The sequence below is a fragment of the Macaca thibetana genome, chromosome 10 (assembly GCF_024542745.1).
Source record: "Macaca thibetana thibetana isolate TM-01 chromosome 10, ASM2454274v1, whole genome shotgun sequence".
Classification (NCBI taxonomy): Eukaryota; Metazoa; Chordata; class Mammalia; order Primates; family Cercopithecidae; genus Macaca; species Macaca thibetana.
The window spans coordinates 80,565,615-80,588,103 of NC_065587.1; the positions used below are offsets into that span (position 1 = coordinate 80,565,615).

General features: G+C 37.7%; 1 protein-coding gene across 5 annotated transcripts in view; it reads left to right on the plus strand.

Annotated features, from left to right (window-relative positions):
- The window catches only part of BTBD3 (BTB domain containing 3), a 35,753-nt gene that overhangs the window by 8,852 nt on the left and 4,412 nt on the right, over positions 1–22,489 (plus strand). For 4 of the 5 annotated variants that reach the window (XM_050745542.1, XM_050745546.1, XM_050745544.1 and 1 more), the window contains exons 2-4: positions 18,632–18,899; positions 19,388–19,478; positions 20,018–20,136. In XM_050745542.1, coding sequence (XP_050601499.1) covers positions 18,632–18,899; positions 19,388–19,478; positions 20,018–20,136 — 478 coding nt within the window. Of the gene's footprint in view, positions 1–18,631; positions 18,900–19,387; positions 19,479–20,017; positions 20,137–22,489 lie in introns of those variants that run through there. The other variant, XM_050745543.1, reaches the window with a different exon arrangement.

Consider the following 22,489-nt stretch of genomic DNA (forward strand, 5'->3'; position numbering starts at 1 on the left):
ATATTTTTCATATGAATTATATTAAATAATTATTATGCCCCCTGTAGTCCTCACACAAATCTGAGAAGTGGATGAGCACTGTATTTGATCTCTTGGACACTTCTCGTTATTTTCCATGGCTCCTGTGTGTCAGACCCTTGAAGTATTTGCATTCTTTTCTTTTTTTTCTAATTATATTTTATTTTAACTTCCAGGATACATGTGCAGGACATGAAGGTTTGTTACATAGGCAAATGTGTGCTGTGGTGGTTTGCTGCACTTATCAAGCAGTCATTTTCAAGTTTTGCTTACTGTGTTTCTAGGCTCCTTTTGTGTCCTTCAAATCCAGGAATATCTCAAAACCAGACTCCCTTTCCTTCTCTTTCTTAATAGAGCAAGAAATATTTGTAGATTTTTACTGTGCAAGCAAGTGGTGTGATTTGCAAGAAAAGAAGATGATTATTTTAGAGATTGTTTATGCAACTGAAGAATACACAATGAACAAAAACCATGATGTATGTTGTCTTTAGAAATGGATAAGCCCAATAGCTGTTACCTATACACAAAAATGTGAAAATTTTCTTCAACTCTACTGTCAAAATAATTCAAGATATACCTAGCTCCTTGTGTATATTTGATCTCTCCTTAATTTTTCTATGATGCTAGATAAGTAAGAACATTCCCCATATTTAATTAGGTGTAAACATTTTAGCAATGATTACCATGCACATTAGAAATAAAATTTCACAAGTTCCAGTGCTTTTAATGCATCTATCCTACCTGATGAATTTGCCTTGCCTTTGTAACTCTGACTAGATCTACTTTTTGTTGTCGTGAAGACTCATTCTTTTGAAAATAGTACTGTCACAAATTCATTTTATACTGAACCCTAAGTATTCAGTACTGCTGGCCAAAGCTGAATGGAAAGCATTGAGCTATGTATCTTTCTGATGATAAATCACATTGCCCTCAGTTTAGGCCATTAATGGACAGCCCAGTTAGAAAACACATCTTGCTTAAAGTTCTACACCTGCTTTGGAGACTCTTGTAAGTATTTGTTGCCTTTGTGAGAGTTTTTGTCTTTTAATGCCACCTAATTTCTTCTACTTACCTAGTTTTTTTGAAAGCAGCGGTCTTGCCTACCCATCACCAGCAAACATACCTACTCTATAGTAAGGGACTGATTTTGGCCCTCTGCTATTATTTTGTACTTTAGGTCTCTGTGGATAGAGAAGGACTTCTAATGTAGACTGTCACCTATTTTCAGACCTTTGTTCATGGAGAATGTAGCAAAAAGTCATTCAATGAAGTCCATCTACTTTTTATTTATTTTTATTTATTTTTTTGAGACGGAGTGTCACTCTGTAACCCATGCTGGAGTGCGGTGGCGCCAACTCGGCTTACTGCAAGCTCCGCCTCCCGGGTTCACACCATTCTGCCTCAGCCTCCCGAGTAGCTGGGACTACAGGCGCCTGCCACCATGCCCAGCTAATTTTGTTTTTGTATTTTTAGTAGAGACGGGGTTTCACCATGTTAGCCAACATGGTCTCAGTCTCCTGACCTGGTGATCCGCCTGCCACAGCCTCGCAAAGTGCTGGGATTACAGGCTTGAGCCACCGCACTCCGCCAAAGTCCATCTACATTTAATGTGTTGTTGGAGAATGATCTGTATTCCTAGAAAACCCGGAAATTGGTAAAATTCTTAATTGAGGTTATATCAGGTGACTTTTCCCAAAATAAATCTTATTTTCAATGGAAAAAAATGGTGAGAAGCTACCCAGAAGTCCCTCCTTCTGCTCAGGATGCAGGTTCAGGCTACAGGGAGCTGTTGGTAGCATTCTCTTGCATAGCCCCTCCCCGCTCCACCACTTAGACACCAGTGTTGGTGGAGGTGCATTCCAGAGTGCTCTGGCTCTTCCTGTGGTTTTTTCACCGTCTTTTGTGACCTTGGGAGACAGGATGAATAAGTGCTTGAAGCTGGAGCTCATCTATTGGAGGGTGGGTTGTTACTGAAAGTGGTCGGCAGTGGAGGGAGCATGCACATGTGCAGTCGCTTGTGCAGTCACTTTTGATCCCTGTGCAGCCGCAGTCAGTCTCTCATGGCGAACTTCCTCACCCCTCCCCAAGATGATTTCAGCACCTATTTAATAAATGCTGTATAATTTCTTTATTTAAATTAGTAGATTGTGTAGTTAATTTAATACCATTCAACAAGTATTTCTGTGGGATCAGTGGGGATCAGCTCACGCGTACTTGAATTTTTTTTTTTTTTTTTTTTTTTTTTTTTTTTTGAGTCAGAGTCTTGCTCTGTCCCCCAGCTGGAGTGCAGTGGTACGATCTCGGCTCACTGCAAGCTCCGCCTCCCGAGTTTACTTAACGCCATTCTCCTGCCTCAGCCTCCCAAGTAGCTGGGACTACAGGCTTCCGCCACTACGCCCGGCTAATTTTTTGTGTTTTTAGTAGAGACGGGGTTTCACTGTGTTAGCCAGGATGGTCTCGATGTCCTAACCTCGTGATCCGCCCGCCTCGGCCTCCCAAAGTGCTGGGTTTACAAGCGTGAGCCACCGCGCCCGGCCGCGTACTTGAAATTTATTACTTTGTTAGCTATTTTCTCTTACCAGTGATCTCCCCAAAATGTCAGAATGAGTTCTGAACTCTTAGCTAGCGAATATCTCCTAGCAAGTACTCAAAATCGTCACCAGGCAGTGACGGATTTGACTAGGTGGGTGTGGGTTAGGGATGTCAATATATAATGGTGTTTGGGTTGGCTTATAGGAAAATGAGATGCTCAAGATAAGGACAACCTATATTTATTTTGATTTTATGGTGTTTCTATAGTATTATGTAGTTATTGAGTGTGAAGTAGTTGTGAGGATCAGAATCCTACAAAAATGTACAACCTCTTAAAATTTTTTTAAGAGTTAAGATGGGAAAGTGTTTGGAGACTAGCTCTAGTAAAAGACTTGAACAACTTGAGCATAAAGAGGCACTGATGCCCCCCGACCGCCACCTCCCACCCGCACAGTTGAAAATCCATGTGTAACTTTTGACTCACAAATGCTTAACTGCTAAGAGCTTACTGTTGACCAGAAGTTTTATTGAGAACATAAACAGTCAACACATATTTTATATGTCATATATATTATATACTACATTCTTACAATAAACTAGGGAAAATGTTATGAAAATCATAAGGAAGTGAAAATACATTTATAGAACTGTACTGTATTCATCAATATTGTGAGTTTACATCATCTGTTTACAAGATGAGTCATCTCTGAAATGGTGAGTGACCACAGCTACAGACCTCAATCTACCATACATATCAAGCAATTCAACTTTTTTCTTGTAATGTATTTTCTATGCTTCTTGGAAGCACTTCCAGCATCACTAGTGGCACTTTGTATGGGTCTCGTGGTGTTATTCGTGGTTTACTGTATTGCACTAAACATGATGAGAAATACGCAAGAACCACCAGAGATCACATTTTACTGCCATAAGCAATATATTGGGGAGTGAAAGTGCTCATGCTGAGATGATTAGCGTCATACGGCATTTTAGGCAGATACTGGCGACACTTGAGTTCACCACAGGAGTAACAGGAGATGGCTGTGAAATTATTACAGTAGAATAGTATGTACTACAGTTAATTTTATGCCTTTGTGATTTAATGCTGCCTTTTTACATTTGTTTACATTTCTCTGGACTGGGAATGGCACTATATACCGTCAGTATGTGTGTGCATAAATTTTGATAACTCTGATAGATGTGTGTATGTTTTGTGGTAGTAAATGATAAAACAGATTAATAGCTACATGTTTTATCCATTAACAAAATACAAAACTTAAAAAAAAAGTTTTGATATATCTAGGCTGTGCAGTTCATCGGGTTTTTTTTTGAATTGTTACACAAATCTCCCAACTAATTTTCCAATATAGTTATTGAAAAAAATCTAAATATAAGTGGACCAGAGCAGTTTAAACCCATAGCATTCAAGGGTTCCCTGTATTTTTAAATGAAATGTTATTGCTGGTAGATTAAGTATTTCTTTTGGACTTTTACAAAGTCCTAACCTAAACTTTATTTCCAACAAATCATTTTCTTCTACTTAGTATGTAGGAATATTTTGATATTGTATAGTGTCAAATGCCATACTCTGTAGATATAATATTAAAATGGCCCTGTAGGAAGAGGCAGTTTCTGCCTGATATGTCTCTCTTTAAATGAAAGAAAAAAGTTAACAAATTATCTTAAACATTGGCAGCCATACTTGCTTTAGGAGAACACCAAAGATCACTACCCCCGATTCTCCTAAGGAAATACGATGTAGGAGAAAGCAAATTTTCGGAGAAAGATGTTTGTTTTCTTGCTGGTTTATGTGAAGTTTGTAGGTGTACTTGTCTACCTCAAAGCTCATTTACAATATTTTTCTTAATGTCTTCAAAGAGGATGTCAATTAATACGATCTTGCACCCTGTATTCTGTTAGTTTTCTGAGGTTGGGGTATTAACGAGATGCCAACCAGTGCCATTGAACAGATGGAATAGTAGCTCTTTGACTGCTTTTAATTTTTTTTTTTTTCCCCGAGACGGAGTTTCGCTCTTATTGCCCAGGCTGGAGTGCAATGGCACGATCTCGGCTTACTGTAGCCTCCACCTCCTGGGTTCAAGTGATTCTCCTGCTTCAGCGTCCTGAGTAGCTGGGATTACAGGCGCCCGCCACCACGCCCAGCTAATTTTCTGTATTTTTAGTAGAGACTGTTTCGTCATATTGGCCAGGCTGGTCTTGAACTCCTGACCTCGGGTGATCTGCCTGCCTTGGCCTCCCAAAATGCTGGGATTACAAGCGTGAGCCACCGCTCTTAATTTTTGTGGCAGAGATTGGTTCTTGTATCCTTCATTCTGTCTGTAATGTGCAAAAATATATTTTAGAGTGAATGGTTGAGAATTGTGCTCTGAGAATTAGTTACTGTTTTCTAGGAGAATAAAAGGGAAAAAGCAGGTATGTGTAAAAACTTGGCCCTGATCTTGTATATAGTTCATTAAGAATTTTTTTTTTGTTGTTAATAGCTCTATGAGTCCGTTCTAACACTGCTGTAAAGCAGCTACCTGAGACTGTTTAATTTATAAAGAAAAGAGGTTTAATTGGCTCACGTGTTTATAGGGGTCATATCTATTAATATTTAGTCGAAATTAAAGAAAAAAATTAAGTGTTTATTTAAAAATAAATGTTTTCATTGAAGCATATGAAGAAAATCTGGCCTCATACAGATGTATAGCTGGAAAAGAATATTTTAATAGCATTTTCAGATGATTGTGGATATTTGATACCTCACCAAAGCTTCATAAATAGTAGTTTCTTAAATTGCCATGTAGAATCTAAAACCATATCAGTGAATGTTTTGTACACTTGTTATACTTTAAATCCATTGGTCAGTCTTGTACTTTGGATCTTTTACCAGTGCATGATTTTATATTGTAATTGCATTCTTATTAGAAAAGGTTGGTTCACTGAGTTATGCAAATCTTTCAAGTGTTGACACATTTCATTATACAGTATCAAAAATCATGTTCATTTAATATCACTACTCTTATCAGAACAGTCTTTTGAGTATCGGGAAGCTGTCAGGCTCGTGGTGGTGTAATCAAGGTTTCCAAATTCTAATTTTTGCTTGAAGCCTTGAATTTTATTATCAGCGATAAATACTGTCAGTTTTCCTTGCAGTGACAGGCTCACTTCATTCATTTTTGAGAAAATGTCTGCCAAATACCTTAGTCTGAATAAGCATACTTTGCTTCTTCTGTCAAGTAACAATGGTATTTCAAGAAGAAAGCTGCTGGTTTGACTTGTAACACAAATAGTTGTACACATGTTTTTTCTCAAGGAAACCATTCTATTTCAATTTCCCCAGAAATGCTTTGTGCACACTTCCCAATTTCATGATGTAGAATATTTTAAAAGTGTGTACTCAACAGCTGAAGTTTAATAAAATCAATAATTTTTACTGTTGCATCTCCCAGAGATTCCCCATGAAACAATACGTTGATTATTGCAAAGGGGAATGCACAGTAGCTATTTTGCATTTACCCAGGCCATGTTACCACTATGCCTAAATCCCCCATCATTCAGGTGTGGGTGAGGAGGACTGGGGAAAAGTAAGGTGACTTTACTGCTCCTTTGGCACTGTTCATTTTTGCTCAAGAGTCACTGGGGGACCTTCAAATGGCTTAGAAACCAACAGCATCAATAGTAAGAAAAGTTACAGAGCCAACTATGGGGCAATTTCTATGTTTTGTAGTTCCTGGAGAAACTCTTGCCTTTTCTGTTAGGAGCAAATGATCCCTATGGCAGTCTTTGTTCTGCATCACCACTAGCAGATGTTGCTGGGAGGTTGCAGAGGGATTTGGTCACTTGTTCTGCTTAGATATTTTCTTGACCAGTGCAAGTCAGAACTGCTTAAAAGGCTTCATACTTTTAATTCATATACACATCAAACGACAGGCACACATGGAATGAATTTTCCTCACCCTGCCTTCTAAGAAATATACTTTTATAGCCAGTGAATTCGTTATTGAAAAATTCAAGCAGATTTATTTATTTATTTATTTAGGCCAACATGAGTTTAAAACAGTTTGTTTACATTTTCAACACTCTTAATGGTTTTTAAAATCATTGCTGGTGGTAAAGGTTCCATAAACACACTGGCCCAGCAAGAGACTTTCCAGCTTTGGCCAAAAATAAGTTATTCCACTACTGATACCATAATTTCCATTTATTTTTACTCCTTTTTTTTTTGAGACGGAGTCTCGTTCTGTAGCACAGGATGGAGTGCAATGGCGTGGTCTGTGCTCACTGCAACCTCTGCCTCCCAGGCTCAAGCTATTCTCCTGTCTCAGCCTCCCAAGTAGCTGGGATTACAGGCACGTGCCACCATGCCTGGCTAATTGTTGTATTTGTAGTAGAGATGGGGTTTCACCACGTTGTCCAGGCTGGTCTCGAATGCCTGACCTCAGGTGATCCTCCCGGCTCGGCCTCCCAAAGTGCAAGGATTACAGGCGTGAGCCACCACACCTGGCCTGTTACTTCAATGTTGTAAGGGAATGTATAGATGGAAGTTGAGAATTCTTTATTTTTTTGTAAAAAAGTCAAGCACCTGATTACTTGTCTGATTCCTCTTGGTGAAGTGAGACACAGAGACTTACACATGTAAGCACTATACTTTTCTGCTTGTGCTTTTGCTCTGCAGTAATCTGAAATGAGACATTGCCCATCTTAGAATTGTGGTGTATTTGCAGGGGAGGCATGCATTTTCCTACTGTCCTGTACACACAAGCCCATTTTATTACTTTGTTTGAAGATTGGGTATGTCTAATGTAGTGGAAATTCATCGATTCAATGTTAAGTACAGATGAAACACATTTCAGGACCACATTAGAAAGTCTTTTTAATTATACTTTTTTTTTTTTTGATTATTCATATGACTGCTTTCCTCTTTTCACGTGAATTGCTGAGAATTTATCATCCTTTCCAGTTCATTAAATCATTAAAATGCTTTACTAGCACTATAAATAAATATGCCAGGCCATGAATTGAGGCTGGTTGATAAAGGCAGCTTTGTCCTGTTAATAGTTCTTGTTCCTGGTTAACCCACACTTCCCTGTGAATATCTATATTACATTAAATTTTAGACTTTTAATGTTGCAAAGCCTTACTCTAAGCATGTAGGGACTTGCTTTAAGTTGAGCTTTGGTGTTTACTGTTGGATTAGCTGTGAGATTAATGTAGTATTATAATACTGCATTTGTGCTTAGACATGTTCAGGAGAGCCCCCGGACACATTTAATAGGTATTCAGGTTCTTTGCCACTCTACCTAGTCTAAGCTTGCATTTCAGTCAGCTAGAAACACCGTACACCTTAGTTTCAGACCGTTTTGATCTAGGACCAGTTGCACTCCACAAGTGTGATCTAGAGTTCTCGTTGGACTTGGAAGGATTGGGCTTTAACCTCCTTTTGTATAAACATTGAAAGCCAGGTGTGTGAGCATGGCACTGTTGCAAATATGGAGATGCAGTCCTCAGAGTAAGCACACTTTAATCAGGCAACATAAGGCAAGATAGAATGTGAGAAAGTACTGCAGTTGGGCATGATGAGTCTGGAAGCATCAGGAAACTTTCCTTGCTGAGGTATCCTTTGGACTGCATCTTGAAGAATGGGTGGGTAGGCTTTTGATAAGTAGGGTCGTACAGAAGAAAGTGCAGTGAGGATGGCAGGAAGCAGTGGACCATTTGTAGTGTGGGAATAGTCTGGTTTGCAGGGTGGGTGAATGAAGAGGATGAGTCAAAAGATCTAATTGTGAATTGAGCCAGGCCTTGGAGCTCTAAAATGAATTGCAAACCATGCTTCCTCTCACTGGTAAAGGTGAGGTGGAATTTCTTCCCTTTCTCTGGGGCAGATGCTTGCTTGCATTCCTGTGGCATGTAAGAAGAGACCTTTCTCAGTTTAGATGCTAGCCCCTTAGGGAAGAGCATTACAGAGTACAGTTAAGATTTGACCACATGCCTCTTTTTGTCTCATTTATGATGCTATATTTTAAATTTTACAAGAGGGTGTTACTTCAATCAAATACTGACATCACCCAGGTCTCTTAGTAGACCTGGAACTACGTAGACCTCTACTATGGAACTCTTAGTAGAAATCATGACATTTCCACAGATGACAAGTAAAATCCTTATGCAGAGAGACCTGACTCAGGTGTAAATTGTGATCACTATTTTCAGAGATTGTCCTTCCTTGGTCTGGTTCCAGTCATCATCACCATGGATCTAGTATGAGTTCATATCTCTGTTAACTGTGGTGGAGTGGTTGCTTCTCTATGTATTATTTTTTTAAAAAATTAAGATACTGACAGTTGAGTTGCCACTCTTTGAAGATGTATTTTGGCTTTAATGTTTTTAATCTGTTTATTATATTTAATGTTCATATGTATTATAAATGCTGTCCTCCCTACTGTTATGTGGTGCAGAGATTGAAGAAACTCAAATTTAAGAACACGTTTTCATGAATAGTCCCCACTTTAAGGGAGACTTATTTTAGCATTATTTCATGAGCAGTTAGTTTATTTTACTCTAAATCTCTGGGCAGTTCAAGTACTGACCTACTTATATAGTAGCTCTTAATTAAAAAAATAATTATTTGTATTTTAGAGAATATTATTAGAGAATTGAATTATTTTGACATACTCTATTTTCTTAGTTCTAATACATGTGATCAAGCTAGGTATAGAACTGCAATTTTTATTCTGATTATAATAGCATGAGAGGTTGAAGCAACAAAGAAGTACTTTATCAGTGTCAGATTATTATTTCCTGCAGCAAATGGTGGTAGTCTGTGAATGTTACTTGGTAGTGTTATATTTAAAATTATACTAACATTTAAAGTACACTGTGCCTTTCTATTGTGTGCTTCACAACAGTTGATGGGGATTGTATACTTTTAAGCTAATTAAAAGCATAAAACGGCCAGGCGTGGTGGCTCACACCTGTAATTCCAGCACTTTGGGAGGCCTAGGCAGGTAGATCACACGAGGTCAGGAGTTTCGAAACCAGCCTGACCAACATGGTGAAACCCCATCTCTACTAAAAATAGAAACTTAGCCAGGCATGGTGGCACATGCCTGTAATCTCAGCTATTTGGGAAGTTGAGGCAGGAGAATTGCTTGAACCCCGGAGGCGGAGGTTCCAGTGAGCCGAGATTGTGCCATTGTACTCCAGCCTGGGCAACAAGAGTGAAACCCCCCTCAAAAAAAAAAAAAAAAAGGTAGCATAAAACATATCTTTTAATTTGGTTCTAGAAGAGCTTTTACTTTGAGTTTTTGCCAGAAACTGGTTTCTATAATAACGCTGTGTAATGGCCTTCTAATTCTACTTGAATTTTTTGTTAGGGAATATTATTGTTACTTATTTTAGAAATGTATGTGCCTTTTTTTCATTTTTATTTGGTGATAGCTACTCGAGAGAAGGTATGTTAGAAATTGAGTGTGAAGCTGCGTTGTAACTTCATGGATGTTTATGTTTTCCCACAGCAAGATTTCTCAGATTTCACTCAGCATAGCAGACCTCTTAGTGTTAGATCTTGTATTGTTTGCCCAAAATAACTAGATTTCATTCTGATCATATATATTGTAAAACAAAGGAAGGCATTTCATTAAATAGAATTAATTGAGACCTTGTGGATATGTGTATAGTGATTGTCAAAATGTGAAATTGTAACTGGTCTTTTCTATGTGGTTTTGCCAAAAAAAAAAAAAGTTTTTTCTGGCCTTGCCTTTCCCGACCTGTCCTGTTCATTTTACAGTGAGCACAATTTAAAATCTAAGATAATTGATATCATTCAGGTGTTTTGGTGTTGATGGTTAGGAGGCAGTAAATTGTAAGGACAGGAGACTTCATAAGTACTGAGTGACTAAAGGTATAGAACTTACACTTAGAACCGCACTAATAATCAGGAGTGACGTAGAGTATCTGGTTGTCTGGATTCTTTCTTCCCATGCCATGTGTTCCTTGGAAAAGGTGTTTTTCCCAAATAGAACAAGATACTCCGGTAACCAAATGAGAGAAGCTTTGGACTTTGATGATCTGATTGAGGAGATGTTCTTGGTGACTATCTTTCGAATATCAGAGAAAAAAAAAGCTATTACTAGCCAAAGTATAACATATCTTTGGAAACACTTTTCTTTTTCTTTGACCAAAACATATTATTTTCTTCTTCTGTTTTTTAAAGCCAACAAATGACCTGGAGAAAGCCACAGCAATGGTTGGGTGAGGTTGTTCCATTCCAGCATTCCCAGTAGGATTGAAGTCTTCTATTGGAACAGCCCCATTCAAGCCTTTTTGAAAGGGACCTGCTGAGCCTTGATTTTACTTTTCTTTGGATAGACTATTTTCAAGTACCTAGTAGAGAGTCATATATATATAGGGATCATTTTATTACGATAATGTTTCTCTCTCTTAAGCTACCATGTTAATATGGATTCTATTTGTTTGAAAGTAAGCAATGTCTTCTAAGGAGTCATTTAGCTCTAGATTTAACCTATGTATAAAGTAGTTTTAAGTTAATAAATTTTGAATTGATTGATAAAATATCTTTAGCAAGTATTACCCAGAGAGTTACAGGCTTATACTGATCAGTTTTATGTATATTTTATGTACAGTTTTATGTACAATTGTGTGGCATAAGAAAATATTAGAAATGCATTATATTAATGCTGGAACTCTTACCCGTCCTGGCAATGCAAATTCTCATTTTGAGATTTCCATCTAGATATTCTACCATATCAATGGTTGTCATAGTAGCAGTCTCAATGGAGAATTGTGATTATATACTTTATCAAATAACTACTTGATGAAAGCTCAATTATTCTAATGTAGTTCAGCCAGAATTCTGAGCCATCATCTTGCCTGGTTAAGGAAATAATTAAGCAATCTAAAAAAAAGATTTCTTTCTTTCTGTTGAATTGTACAGATTTTACCGTATTTCACTGACTGGAGGGTGCCATCAGGTGTAAGACATGCCATTACTTTATGTACCACTAAGAAAGGAAAAAAAAAGCCTAATAGTTATACTCATGAGATGACATCAATTAAAAAACACAAGCCAGTTTTAGAGATGTTAAAGTGGCAAGGGTAGGAGAGGCACAAGGAATGTACAATCCATAAAATACGGCACATATATACATATAGAGTTTTAGTTGGCTATTGGTCATAATCATATTAAAATGTAAAGAAAATTAAGCAAATCGCTATTTCTGCCAAATATTGTACAGATTTTTTAAATCCTAGAAACCTATAATTGGAAAAGATAGGCGATCGTGTAGTCAATACTTACACCCGAGGAAAGGCACCATGAGATCATCTAGAGCAGAGCTGTCTAATCTTTTGGCTTCCCTGGGCCACGCTGCAAGAATTGTCTTGAGCCACACATAAAATATGGTAACACTGATGATAGCCCATGAACTAAAAAAATTGCAGGAAAAAAAATTCTCATAATGTTTTAAGAAAGGTTACGAATTTGTTTGGGGCGCATTCAAAGCCATTCTAGGCCTCTTGCGGGGCTGTGGGTTGGACAAGCTTGATGCAGAGTATGTAAAATGTAGCAATTGATTGCCTTTTTATTGAAGTACCTTCAACTTTACAAAAGAAAGTATAATATTCCTTTAAATAGCCATCTTCAGAGTATCTCCTGGTAAACTTTATATACCCCTTTTCAAGATCACTAAATGTATGGAAGAGAATAATTTGGGATTTAGATGAGTTGTTTAGTATTCCAAACGAGGTGCACACTGAGACACAGTGTGTATGTAAGAGCTAGAATCGTCAAATGTCACGGTAAGTGCCATATGGAATTTTAAAAAGAATCATCGTTCCCTGCCTTCTAAGAATTACCACATTCTACCTTTGGGCATTCCCCCCCACCCCCTGCCCACCCCAAATCTAAAGTACAATTCAAGGTTAACTGGAGCTCTATGTGGTGAAAAGGTGACTTAATGAAACTGACCATGAACCTTATCCTTGTGGACAGCACTGAAGTATGCCTTGACCAAATACTTGGCCTTAGTTATCACCCTTAGTGCTGGAATTCAAACTGGGTCATTGTCGAGAGAGGCCAAATTGAATTGCTAGTGAGATATGGCTGGGTGGCTAGATGGACTACTTGCAGGAGGCTGTCTCAGGAGGTGGGTACAGCAGTGCATCAGCCAACAGGTGGCCTCATGGAGGTTTGAAGTCCACAGTGGGCACCCAGCCTGAAGTGTGGGTTCAAGTGCAGGTTTGGAAATAATACTGTGGGATTTGGACATTGGGTGTGGACCCGATCACAGTGCACAGCACAGATCTTGATTATTATTGAACCTTCTCTGCAAAATCAGATTCACAGCAAAATGGGACCTGGTTGGCCCACAGGTGGGGCTAGAGGAAGCCTGCAGATAGGATGAAATGTCAGTAGCTGTAGTGTCTGAATGAGTACAAGGATGAGGAGCTAGATTAATCTTTGAGTTTTTGTGTTTTAGATGATTGCATCACAAATGTTTCCTCCTTTGGGTACAATTGCTGCTAATGGTGAGAGCTTACCTTTGTAAAGTGTTTTTGACTAAAGTGCTTTCACAAAACATATAATCTTGCCTTCACAATAAACCTGAGGGAGAAGCTGGGTCTAATTACCCCATTTGGCAGATGAGGAAAATGAGGCTCACAGATACTAACCTTAAGGTCACTTGTTATTGGCTCTTGCTTTTTTCACTATGCTATGCTGCCAGCACTTGACTCCATATTTGTTTCCAAATTTAGAAAGCATATATAGTCTGTTTTCCAGCAGCTGCTGCTGACTTTGGGGACTGCCAACATTTTGTTGCTTATCTTTTTACCTCCCAAATCAAAAGCATAATTTTTGCTCAGTATTGAAGGGACAAACAAGCAAAAAACAAAACACTATTCCCTCATAACTTACCAGGTTAAACTACTCTCTTCTGTGAGGTTATGTTACTCACTTTTGGAAGTGGTAGGTATTTCTTCAGTCTACCTTACCTTGTTTAAACCTCTGTTAACCTCACTGCTATTACTTTTTAGGTGCCTTGTAGTAAACCATGTACAAGTCCAGACAAGGAGTCCAGAGTTAGAGCAAGTTAAACAAGAGTTGCCAGCATTATTAGTTGTTGATGTAGAAGTTGGTGTTAACCGTGAATAGCTGGTTTCTAACTTTATTTTACCTGGAGAGCCTCTTCTGTTTTCGAGCAGCGTCCTCACTGCGGTTCCTTCCTTCCATCTCATTCCACAAGTATCCTTTCCGCATCGTTACCTGTAGTGTGCCCCTACAGGGGTGCAGACTACATATGTTCATGGTGTTCATCTTTGTAAACTTTAAAAGAAAGCTTTTTATTTTAAAGTAGTTTCGAAATATAACAATCATATGTGAGGTAATTACTATGGGTGAATATTAGAGTGAATGAAGCAAACAACATGACAAGCCGTGAGATCCGCCTTGTAATCCAGGTGTTGCCCCACTTCTTTACTATGGAATTTTCACAAACCCCTTAAACTTCTGACACCCAGTTGCCATACCCGTGAGAAAAGAGTTGCATTAAATGATTTCTGGAATCCCTTTCAGTTTCAAACCTCATTCAAGTCTGCAAACTGAATATGTAAGATTGTATTAAATAAAGGTAGGATTGCTGACAAACCTTCCAGTGGTGAAAAGGATGATCTAAGTGAGCTTAAATTCTGTTGATAATTTTGTTGTGATTGAGAATTGAATGGAAATAAGTTAATAGTGATTCAGCTTTCTGGCAATTATAAAATCAACTGAAACCCACTATTATTAGCTAACCTTTTAAGTTTGGTTTCTAATCTTGCTCACCACTGTATGCCCAACACCTAATACATGGCTTGGTCAGTATGTTTTATTTTGGGAATACTTTCATACAAATTTGATGGGCTTCTTGGCCTATATTTACCTCATTAGGGCAGACAGCTCTAAAATTCAGGAGGTCTAGAAACAGGTGATAAAATGCCAACTGGAAAGAAATTTTAGGAGTAAAATGTGGCAGTAGGCATCAGGCTGCTATCCTTTTTTACCCGTCAACCTAGTGGGTGATGTTTCTGGGTTACAGACTCAACCGATGGAGTTTTAACTATTTATATTTAATCAAGGAGGAAAAGAAGCCATAATTTGTATTTAATGTAGTAGACAATAGAAATGAAAGAATAAAGTGATACCAAAATTTTGTATATTCAAATAAGTCTTAAAGTTTTATAACATTTTAACCCTAACATTTTATTGTATTCTGGGTTGCAATTACTCAGGGCTGATGAAAGCCGTCACTTCTCTTTCTAGAAAAATAAATGCACACATACTGCCAATTTCACATGAAGTTTGAAGAGTTTCATGAACTTGTCGTCATCTGGTGGTCCCTAGTCCAAATTCTTGATAGAAAAGAACCTAGTGTGTTAAACCTTAAATGCCCTTACAAGTAACCTAGACCAGCGTTTATTAAACTGTGGTCATGAGATCAGTTGAATGGATTATGACCAACATTAAAAAGAAAAGAAGAAAGAAGAAAATATGAAATATCAGATTGTATATCATAACACGCTAAGAGTAGGTTTTGTTTTTTGAACCACCTCTTTCCATTTGTGTGCCTGTATGTGTGTTTATGTTTAGTACTAAGTCAGAATATAAAATGCCTTTCTGACTGTGGATTGAGTGTAAAGTTTGAAAAACATTCATTCTGGGTGAATCTCTTCCATCTTATAGCTGAGGAAAACTGAGGTCCTTAAAGGCTAAATGATTTGTTCACATACTCCCCTTTCTGTATTTTAAGTGGCCCAGCCAGGACTGAACTAAATTGATTGCTGATTTTGCCATGCTACATTGCTAATTTGTTGAAATAGAATAGTGAAGTAGACCATTTTAAAATACTAAGTGATTTGTCTGCTTCATAGTTGACATTTTTTAATTCCTTATTTTTCCGCCTGAAATCATCACTGTCATTATCTTTTAAAATAATTGGGGCCTGTGCTTCCTTTCCAGAAAATATCTTGGTCCCTCTCAGTTGGCTGTCTGCACACCTCAATCCTGGAATTTGACATTTGGGGCCTAATCAGAAGAATTTTAGAACAAGATGTGAGGGGTTGTTAAGTTTTTAATGTCCAAACCAAATTAAATTATTTTGAATTATTTTCAATTCACTTAATAGTTGAATGCAACATATGGCACCAGATGTTGGTACTGGATCATTGGGAAGACATCTAGTAGTCGGCAGTTATCTATGTGAGGTTTTTTCCAACCTTGAATACCATATGAAATGCAGATTCTGATCCAGAGTCTGGCTGAGATTGTGGGTTACTAACAGGCTCCCTGTAGATGCTGCTGCTGATCCTTCAACTGCATTTTCAGTAGCAAGAACCTGTATTACCTGCCTTATTACCGTGGTAAGAAAAAGTAGCTGTCAGACAATTTTTTTCTCTTGATTTTAAACAGCCATGCTCATCAGTCCTTACATACATTGGAGTAATAATGCCCCTCTTTGTAGCACTGTTGTAGATGATTCACATTTAGCACTACTTCATTTAACTAGTATTGTCAGAATTTTCTACAAAACTTACTTTTCTAAATAACTGAAATCTTTAATTTTAGAAAACTTGTTCTATAATATTGCATAATTCTCTTTCTCATAAAGTTACGTGCACTTTACTTTTTTTTCTTTAACTTAGTGGTGTAAGAGCCATGTTTTTTGGAGACTTCTTGGTGATGGATATTGAGCTATATATAGCAAAATGAGTAAAGATCACAAACCCTTCTAAGTTCTTGTATCTGTGTTTTGTGTTTTTTCTCTTTTGTCTGCATCCAGCTACCAATTAATAGTATGTCTGCCTCAAAGCAGCTGGTTTCCCTTTCCATTCTAATTGATTACTTCTGACCTGAAAAGCCAGATACTAGATTTGTTAGAAATATTTATGAGATTAATCCCAGTCAGAAAGGCCTACCTGGCATGGGGGCTTTCCTGTGAGGAAGCGGTCAGGAAGTTCAGTAGCACTTGAGCAGGAGAGAAATCCTTTAGTATTAACCCTATTCTGAATAATTAGGTCAATAGGAGCTTACTTGTTCTTGACTTTCTCTATGTGCTTTTTAAGCTGGTTTCTAGATCCCTCTCTAACATTGTGTGTTAAAAGTGCGTGTGAAGATGATTTGGAGGTGTCTGTATGTATGTGTGTGTTCTGGTATTGAGAATATGATAAACATAATAAGCAGTGCTTCAGGATCCATCTAAAATGGAGACAGGTACCTGCTAAAGGCCGTGGTTCTCTTACAGAGGCTTTGCAAATGGTGTTAAGAATAATAACAACAATAAAGAGGATATTTCTTGGTTCAATTTAGTGTTCTAGGGATTTAAAGACTGATTTCTGGTGACTGACTTTAGCAGATTATTAATTATAACAATAACAATCATAACTCTTGTTTGCTGAGCCCTCACTGTGTCAGGCAGCCATTCAGACAAATGTTACAACAAGGAGGGCTGTGGTCATGAAGGGTGCATTTGCCTGGGGGGTAGCAAATGGCTGCTTTGAACAAATGAGAGTGATCCAAATAGATAGGGGTGAGATTAAATATTTCCATTAGTCCCTCTTTACAGTAAATAAGCATATGTAGAACCTATAGCAGGTGTTTTTTTGTTTTTTTACTCACCAATGGTAGAAATTGTTGGAGGGTTCACACCCATAAAAATCAAATAGTAGCTTATATTCTTCTAATTCAAAGCAGAGAGAACCTGTTTGCATTTTAATTAGGTGGAATCCGAACATTTATCATTTTGAATAGCCTTGTTATTGGTTCTGTGTTAGAAGTTGTGGATTATATTCTTTAAAATTAAGACAAGACTAAATGTAGCCTTAACAGTTAAGTTGAATTTTGAGATCCTGAACAGGACCCCATCTGAAATATTTTTAGTGAATTACAGACTTTAAACATTGATCAACAGATTTGTTTTTATTTTTGCTTCTAGAATTTATCTTATGCTTCAGTGTGCTTAGGTGTACTGGTATAATCTTAATCTAATTAACAGTATTTTGTGACCTGAGACTACTGTCAAAGTCCGTTATAGAAGCTAGAAAACATTGGGAGGTAAACTGAACACATGGCCTCAGTTCTCTTATTTAGCACTAGACTATGACTTACACTCAAAAGAGGCTAAGAAAAAGAAGAATAACATCCTTAGCCTTTAAAGTGTAATAAATGTGTTTTGCTATTAATAACGCTTTTCAGTTTATAGACTGGAGGATTTTGTTTTAAGTATTTGAAACTAAATGCTGCCGGGAAAAAGATTTTAGTAGAAATATAGAGTAGATATCTGTCCCTACCCTTTGTTAATTGATTCTGCTTAACTGGGAACATAATGTATGTCTACTGAAGAGAAATCTGTGGGCATAAACTCCTCCCTTCCTGTTGTCAAATATATTTCATATGTTATTTATCTTATTTAAAAATACAGTAGAGGAGAAAATGCAACTGCTGTTCCTTTAATATCAGAACTATGCATGTTACAATAGGTGTCACTGTTTTGCTTGGTCCAATCATGATTGGTGACTTCAGCTATTGGCTCGGAGCACTGGCTGTCTGACTCCATCTGCAGGGCTGTAATACCTACTCTCCTCCGATCCATTCACCACACAACTTCAGCCGGCTGAACAGACTCACGCAGCTCCAGACCATCTTGCTAACCTAATTCAGAAAACAAGTGCTACAGCTCTGTGCCTGTCATCTTTGCAGTGTAGCATTTTCAGGTGATCTAGGAAACAGTTATTTTTATGAGCAAATAAGAGAAACAGGAATCATGATGGGGATATATTTAACAGACCCAGTACTGGATAAAACTTAAAGCCAGTTTCTATTCAACATAGTGAAAAGGTCACCTTGCCTGGCTGAGAAAAGCAGCAAAATATCAGCTTTGTTGGTTTCAGTTAACCTCTTAGCTCGGGCTAATCTCTTTTCCTTGATGCTCAAACCAATTTGGGATATCTAACTCTAAAGAGGGACACACTGTACTCATGGTAGATGACAAGGAAAAGAACATGAAATGTCTCACCTTCTTCTTGATGCTTCCAGAGACGGTAAAGAACAGGTCCAAGAAAAGCTCGAAGAAAGCAAATACCAGCAGCAGCAGTAGCAACAGCAGCAAGTTGCCGCCAGTTTGTTATGAAATAATTACCTTGAAGACTAAAAAGAAGAAGATGGCTGCTGATATATTCCCCCGTAAAAAGCCAGCCAACTCCAGCAGCACCAGCGTCCAGCAGTACCACCAGCAGAATCTCAGTAACAACAACCTTATCCCGGCCCCAAACTGGCAGGGTCTTTATCCCACCATTAGAGAGAGGTAAGTGTCGGGCTAGTCTATTTACTTTAAAAGTTTTCCTGTGTTGAAGTTTCTGCTTTTGCAAAACCTATAATGTATTTTAACACAAATCTGTGTTTCCTCTTTTCCCAGAAGCTTTTTATTGGTAATGGAAAATTGCCTTGTATCTTTTCCAAAACAGTACAGCTGTTTTCCTCTTAGATAAAAATGTTTTTGCAAGCTGCAACATTTAAGTGACAGAGTTGTCTGTGGGCCATAGAAAATAAGAACCTTTTATTTGTCCTTAGCTTTATTAAAAGTTTGTATAACTTTTATTTTAAACTTTAGTTACTTCCTGTGTGTTTGCAATGATTATGAACAGTTGTTTAGTTAGAACCTTTATTTGTTGTTTTGCCTTGAAGTTACTGAACTGTTGCTTAGCTTGCAAGTCTTTTGTGGGTTTTGTATATTGGGGAAGGGGTATTAAAAATGCAGGCTGCTGTGAATTAATGAGTTGCCTCTGTTTATAGAAATGCGGTGATGTTCAATAATGATTTGATGGCAGATGTACATTTTGTGGTTGGGCCACCAGGTGGGACTCAACGGTTGCCAGGACACAAAGTAAGCAACAGCTGCATGACCGGTTTAGTCCTGACGTTTACAAAGAGGGACCCTCTCCATAAGCCTGTAACTTGGTGTGGGCAGCTTGCCGATGTCAGGCAGTGCATGTTTTACTCGATTAGGGAGAGAGCGCACCCTCTCCAGAGGGCTTTGCCACGCTTAATTTTTTCTTTGTTTCCTTCTATACTGCTTTATATCTCACACATCCCCTCTTAACCCTCCAGTCATGGGAAATTGTTGTGACAAGTCAGGAAAGTCGTATATTTACCCTTCTCCTAGAAATCAGTTATGTAAGCTTTTATTGTATGTATTTAGTAATGAGGGGACATGTGCATTAATCTCTTAAAGCTTTGAAATAATTAGCAGCATGGTCTTATGCTTCCATGGCAAGCTACCCTGTGTACCTTGGCTTTTTCAAAGCAGTGGGTTTAGGTACGCTATGTTTACTAAACCTGATTGCCTAGGGTTGTTTTTCTGCATTGATTTGCTGGAAATGCCTTCAATTTAGTGTATGAAATAAGATTTCCCTTTCTACACAGTATGTTTTAGCTGTTGGGAGCTCTGTGTTCCATGCGATGTTTTACGGAGAACTTGCAGAGGACAAAGATGAAATCCGTATACCAGATGTCGAACCTGCTGCTTTTCTTGCTATGCTGAAGTAAGCATCATTCGTGTTTTTGGAAAGAGTTTGTTTATGCTGTATTTGTACCCTGCTGGTTTCACAGAATTTAAGTTCTGCATAACAGAAAAGAAGACTGATGAAGAAAGAGGGTGCTGCTTACCTTATAAATGTTTTTGGAAAAAAACACTTTATCTTTCCGTGGAAAGCATATGGAATTATGCAGCATTTATAATCACACCTTGACATAGAATTTGGGAGCAAGTGGCATGTGTAGTGTTGATTTTTAACAACTTAGAATTAAAGACAAATAACTTTCTGGTATTAGCATTATCTAATAGAAGATGTTCTCTCTGAAAGCATTGTGTGTGAAAAAGTCTTTGAAGAAGTAACTGTTCTTGCTTCACAATTTCAGAAATTAAGTACCTTATTTAAGTACCACCAGTTGGGAGATTTCTGAGTATTCTAAGAGTTATTGTCTCCTAAGAGCAAATGAAAAACTTACTATCTGTTGAAATAATCTGATCTTTGTGTATACAAACGTATACATACTCATAAAATCAGACACTCTCAAGGTTAAAAAGTATTTGCATTTGATATTAGAGGGGAAACCTTAGAAAGATATGGATAGTCTCGTACAGTTTCATGTGGATTTATACAGAAAAACTTTCATTTGTAATATAGAAATATGAAACTGTAAGATACGTTATGTATTTATAAAAAAGATAGTTTTCTGTCTGGTGGATCTTCTGCAGGCTCCAGTTTATGTTAACCACGTTATAGAATCAGCTTCTTTATCATATACGGTACTAGACAATGTGGTAGTCCACCAAGTGATCAAAATCTAGTTATTATTCTAAATAGTATTTATATGATTTTTCCTAATCTTTATTCTAGCACAGCAAAGTATATTACTTTAAGGTTATCGTTATCTGTTGCTCTAGGGATTTCAGTTCATTGGAATAAGTAAAATATTTGTTGAGAAAAGTATTCAGTGGGTCAACAAGTTAAACAATACTCCTACATATAGTTAAAATGTTGCCGTACATTACTGTCTCCTGAAAAATAAGTACTATGGTTAGTTCTAGAACCTAAAAGTATTTAATTCCTTATTCATTTTACAGTATTGAAATCTAATTGTCACTGACAAGAACTTTCACAGTGGGAGATAGGGAAATTAAAGGCAAGTGAGCATGTGGAGTACCAAAATGTAAACTAATCTGCTACTTTTAACCTTTATAATCTTTTGGAGATGTATGTACAGAAACCACTTTTACCTGCGAGGATCCCCACTGCGTGAAGTCAGCTTTATATTTTTTACAGCGTTTTCTGTTGCTGAGGAGATTGCTAGCACTAGTTCAGCATTTTGTCTTCTCTGCAATCAAGTAGGATGTTGTATCATTCCTGATGTATACATAATTAGGAAACATGAACAAGAATGGCAGAGAATTACATCTCACCTAAGTCATTTGATTAATCATTTGACAAGTATCTTTTCCCACAGATGCATTGCCTACAGTATATGTTGATACAGCTTTATAAAATTATACATGCAGTCCACAAAATGTAAGATCAGAAATGAGTCAGGTGCCATTTGCTCTAATGCTGTAGTTGTGAAAGTGGTGGCCTGCTTCATCGAGTATGAGTAGCCAGTATTCCTGGGGTTGTCAGAAAAAGAGAACAGCTGCTCCCCCTTGACAGTTCCAGGGTAAGAGCTCGAAAGTGCTGACCGTGCTCTAGGATCCTCCCCAGGGTCCTGGCTCGCGGTCAGAGCATCACTGAGTCGCAGGTGTCTTATCAAGTGGCCTTGCCATCAGTGGGTGACTTAGCCTATCATAGAAGAGAAAGGTTCCTGTGAGCAAAAAGGCAGGTTTCATTTGTGATCGTGGACATTTTTCTCATTGCCATCCTTGTGTTTTTTTACTTCCTTATAGAAGCTATTGCTAATTTCTTAAGTTATACGTGGTTCGCTAAGGTGAAATACAATAACTAAAGGAAAACTCAAGATAAAGTAGCTGTAGACCTCAGTTAGAAGAGAAGCAGATGATGACTACCTTTACATGCCTCTTTGGGAGACTGCTACTGTCTCCCAAAAAGTATATCCCATGAAGTGTTTTATCTCCTGAAATAAGGACAGAAGCACAGAATTAATACATATTTAAGCTTTCCTACTTTGTCTTTAAATATATCTGGAAATAATGTAATCTTTAATTCTGAAGGTAGAAGGAATGTGTGGAGAAGGAAGAGTTTTGAGTTTAAAAAACAAAAACAAATAAAAAGTCTGTTGCTTTCTATGTAAAGTTAACTGGAAGACAATATTGCAGTCCATACTTGATAATCCTTTGAACTTGGAACTATTTGGAAAATATTTAATCTCAGGTTTTATTTTGTG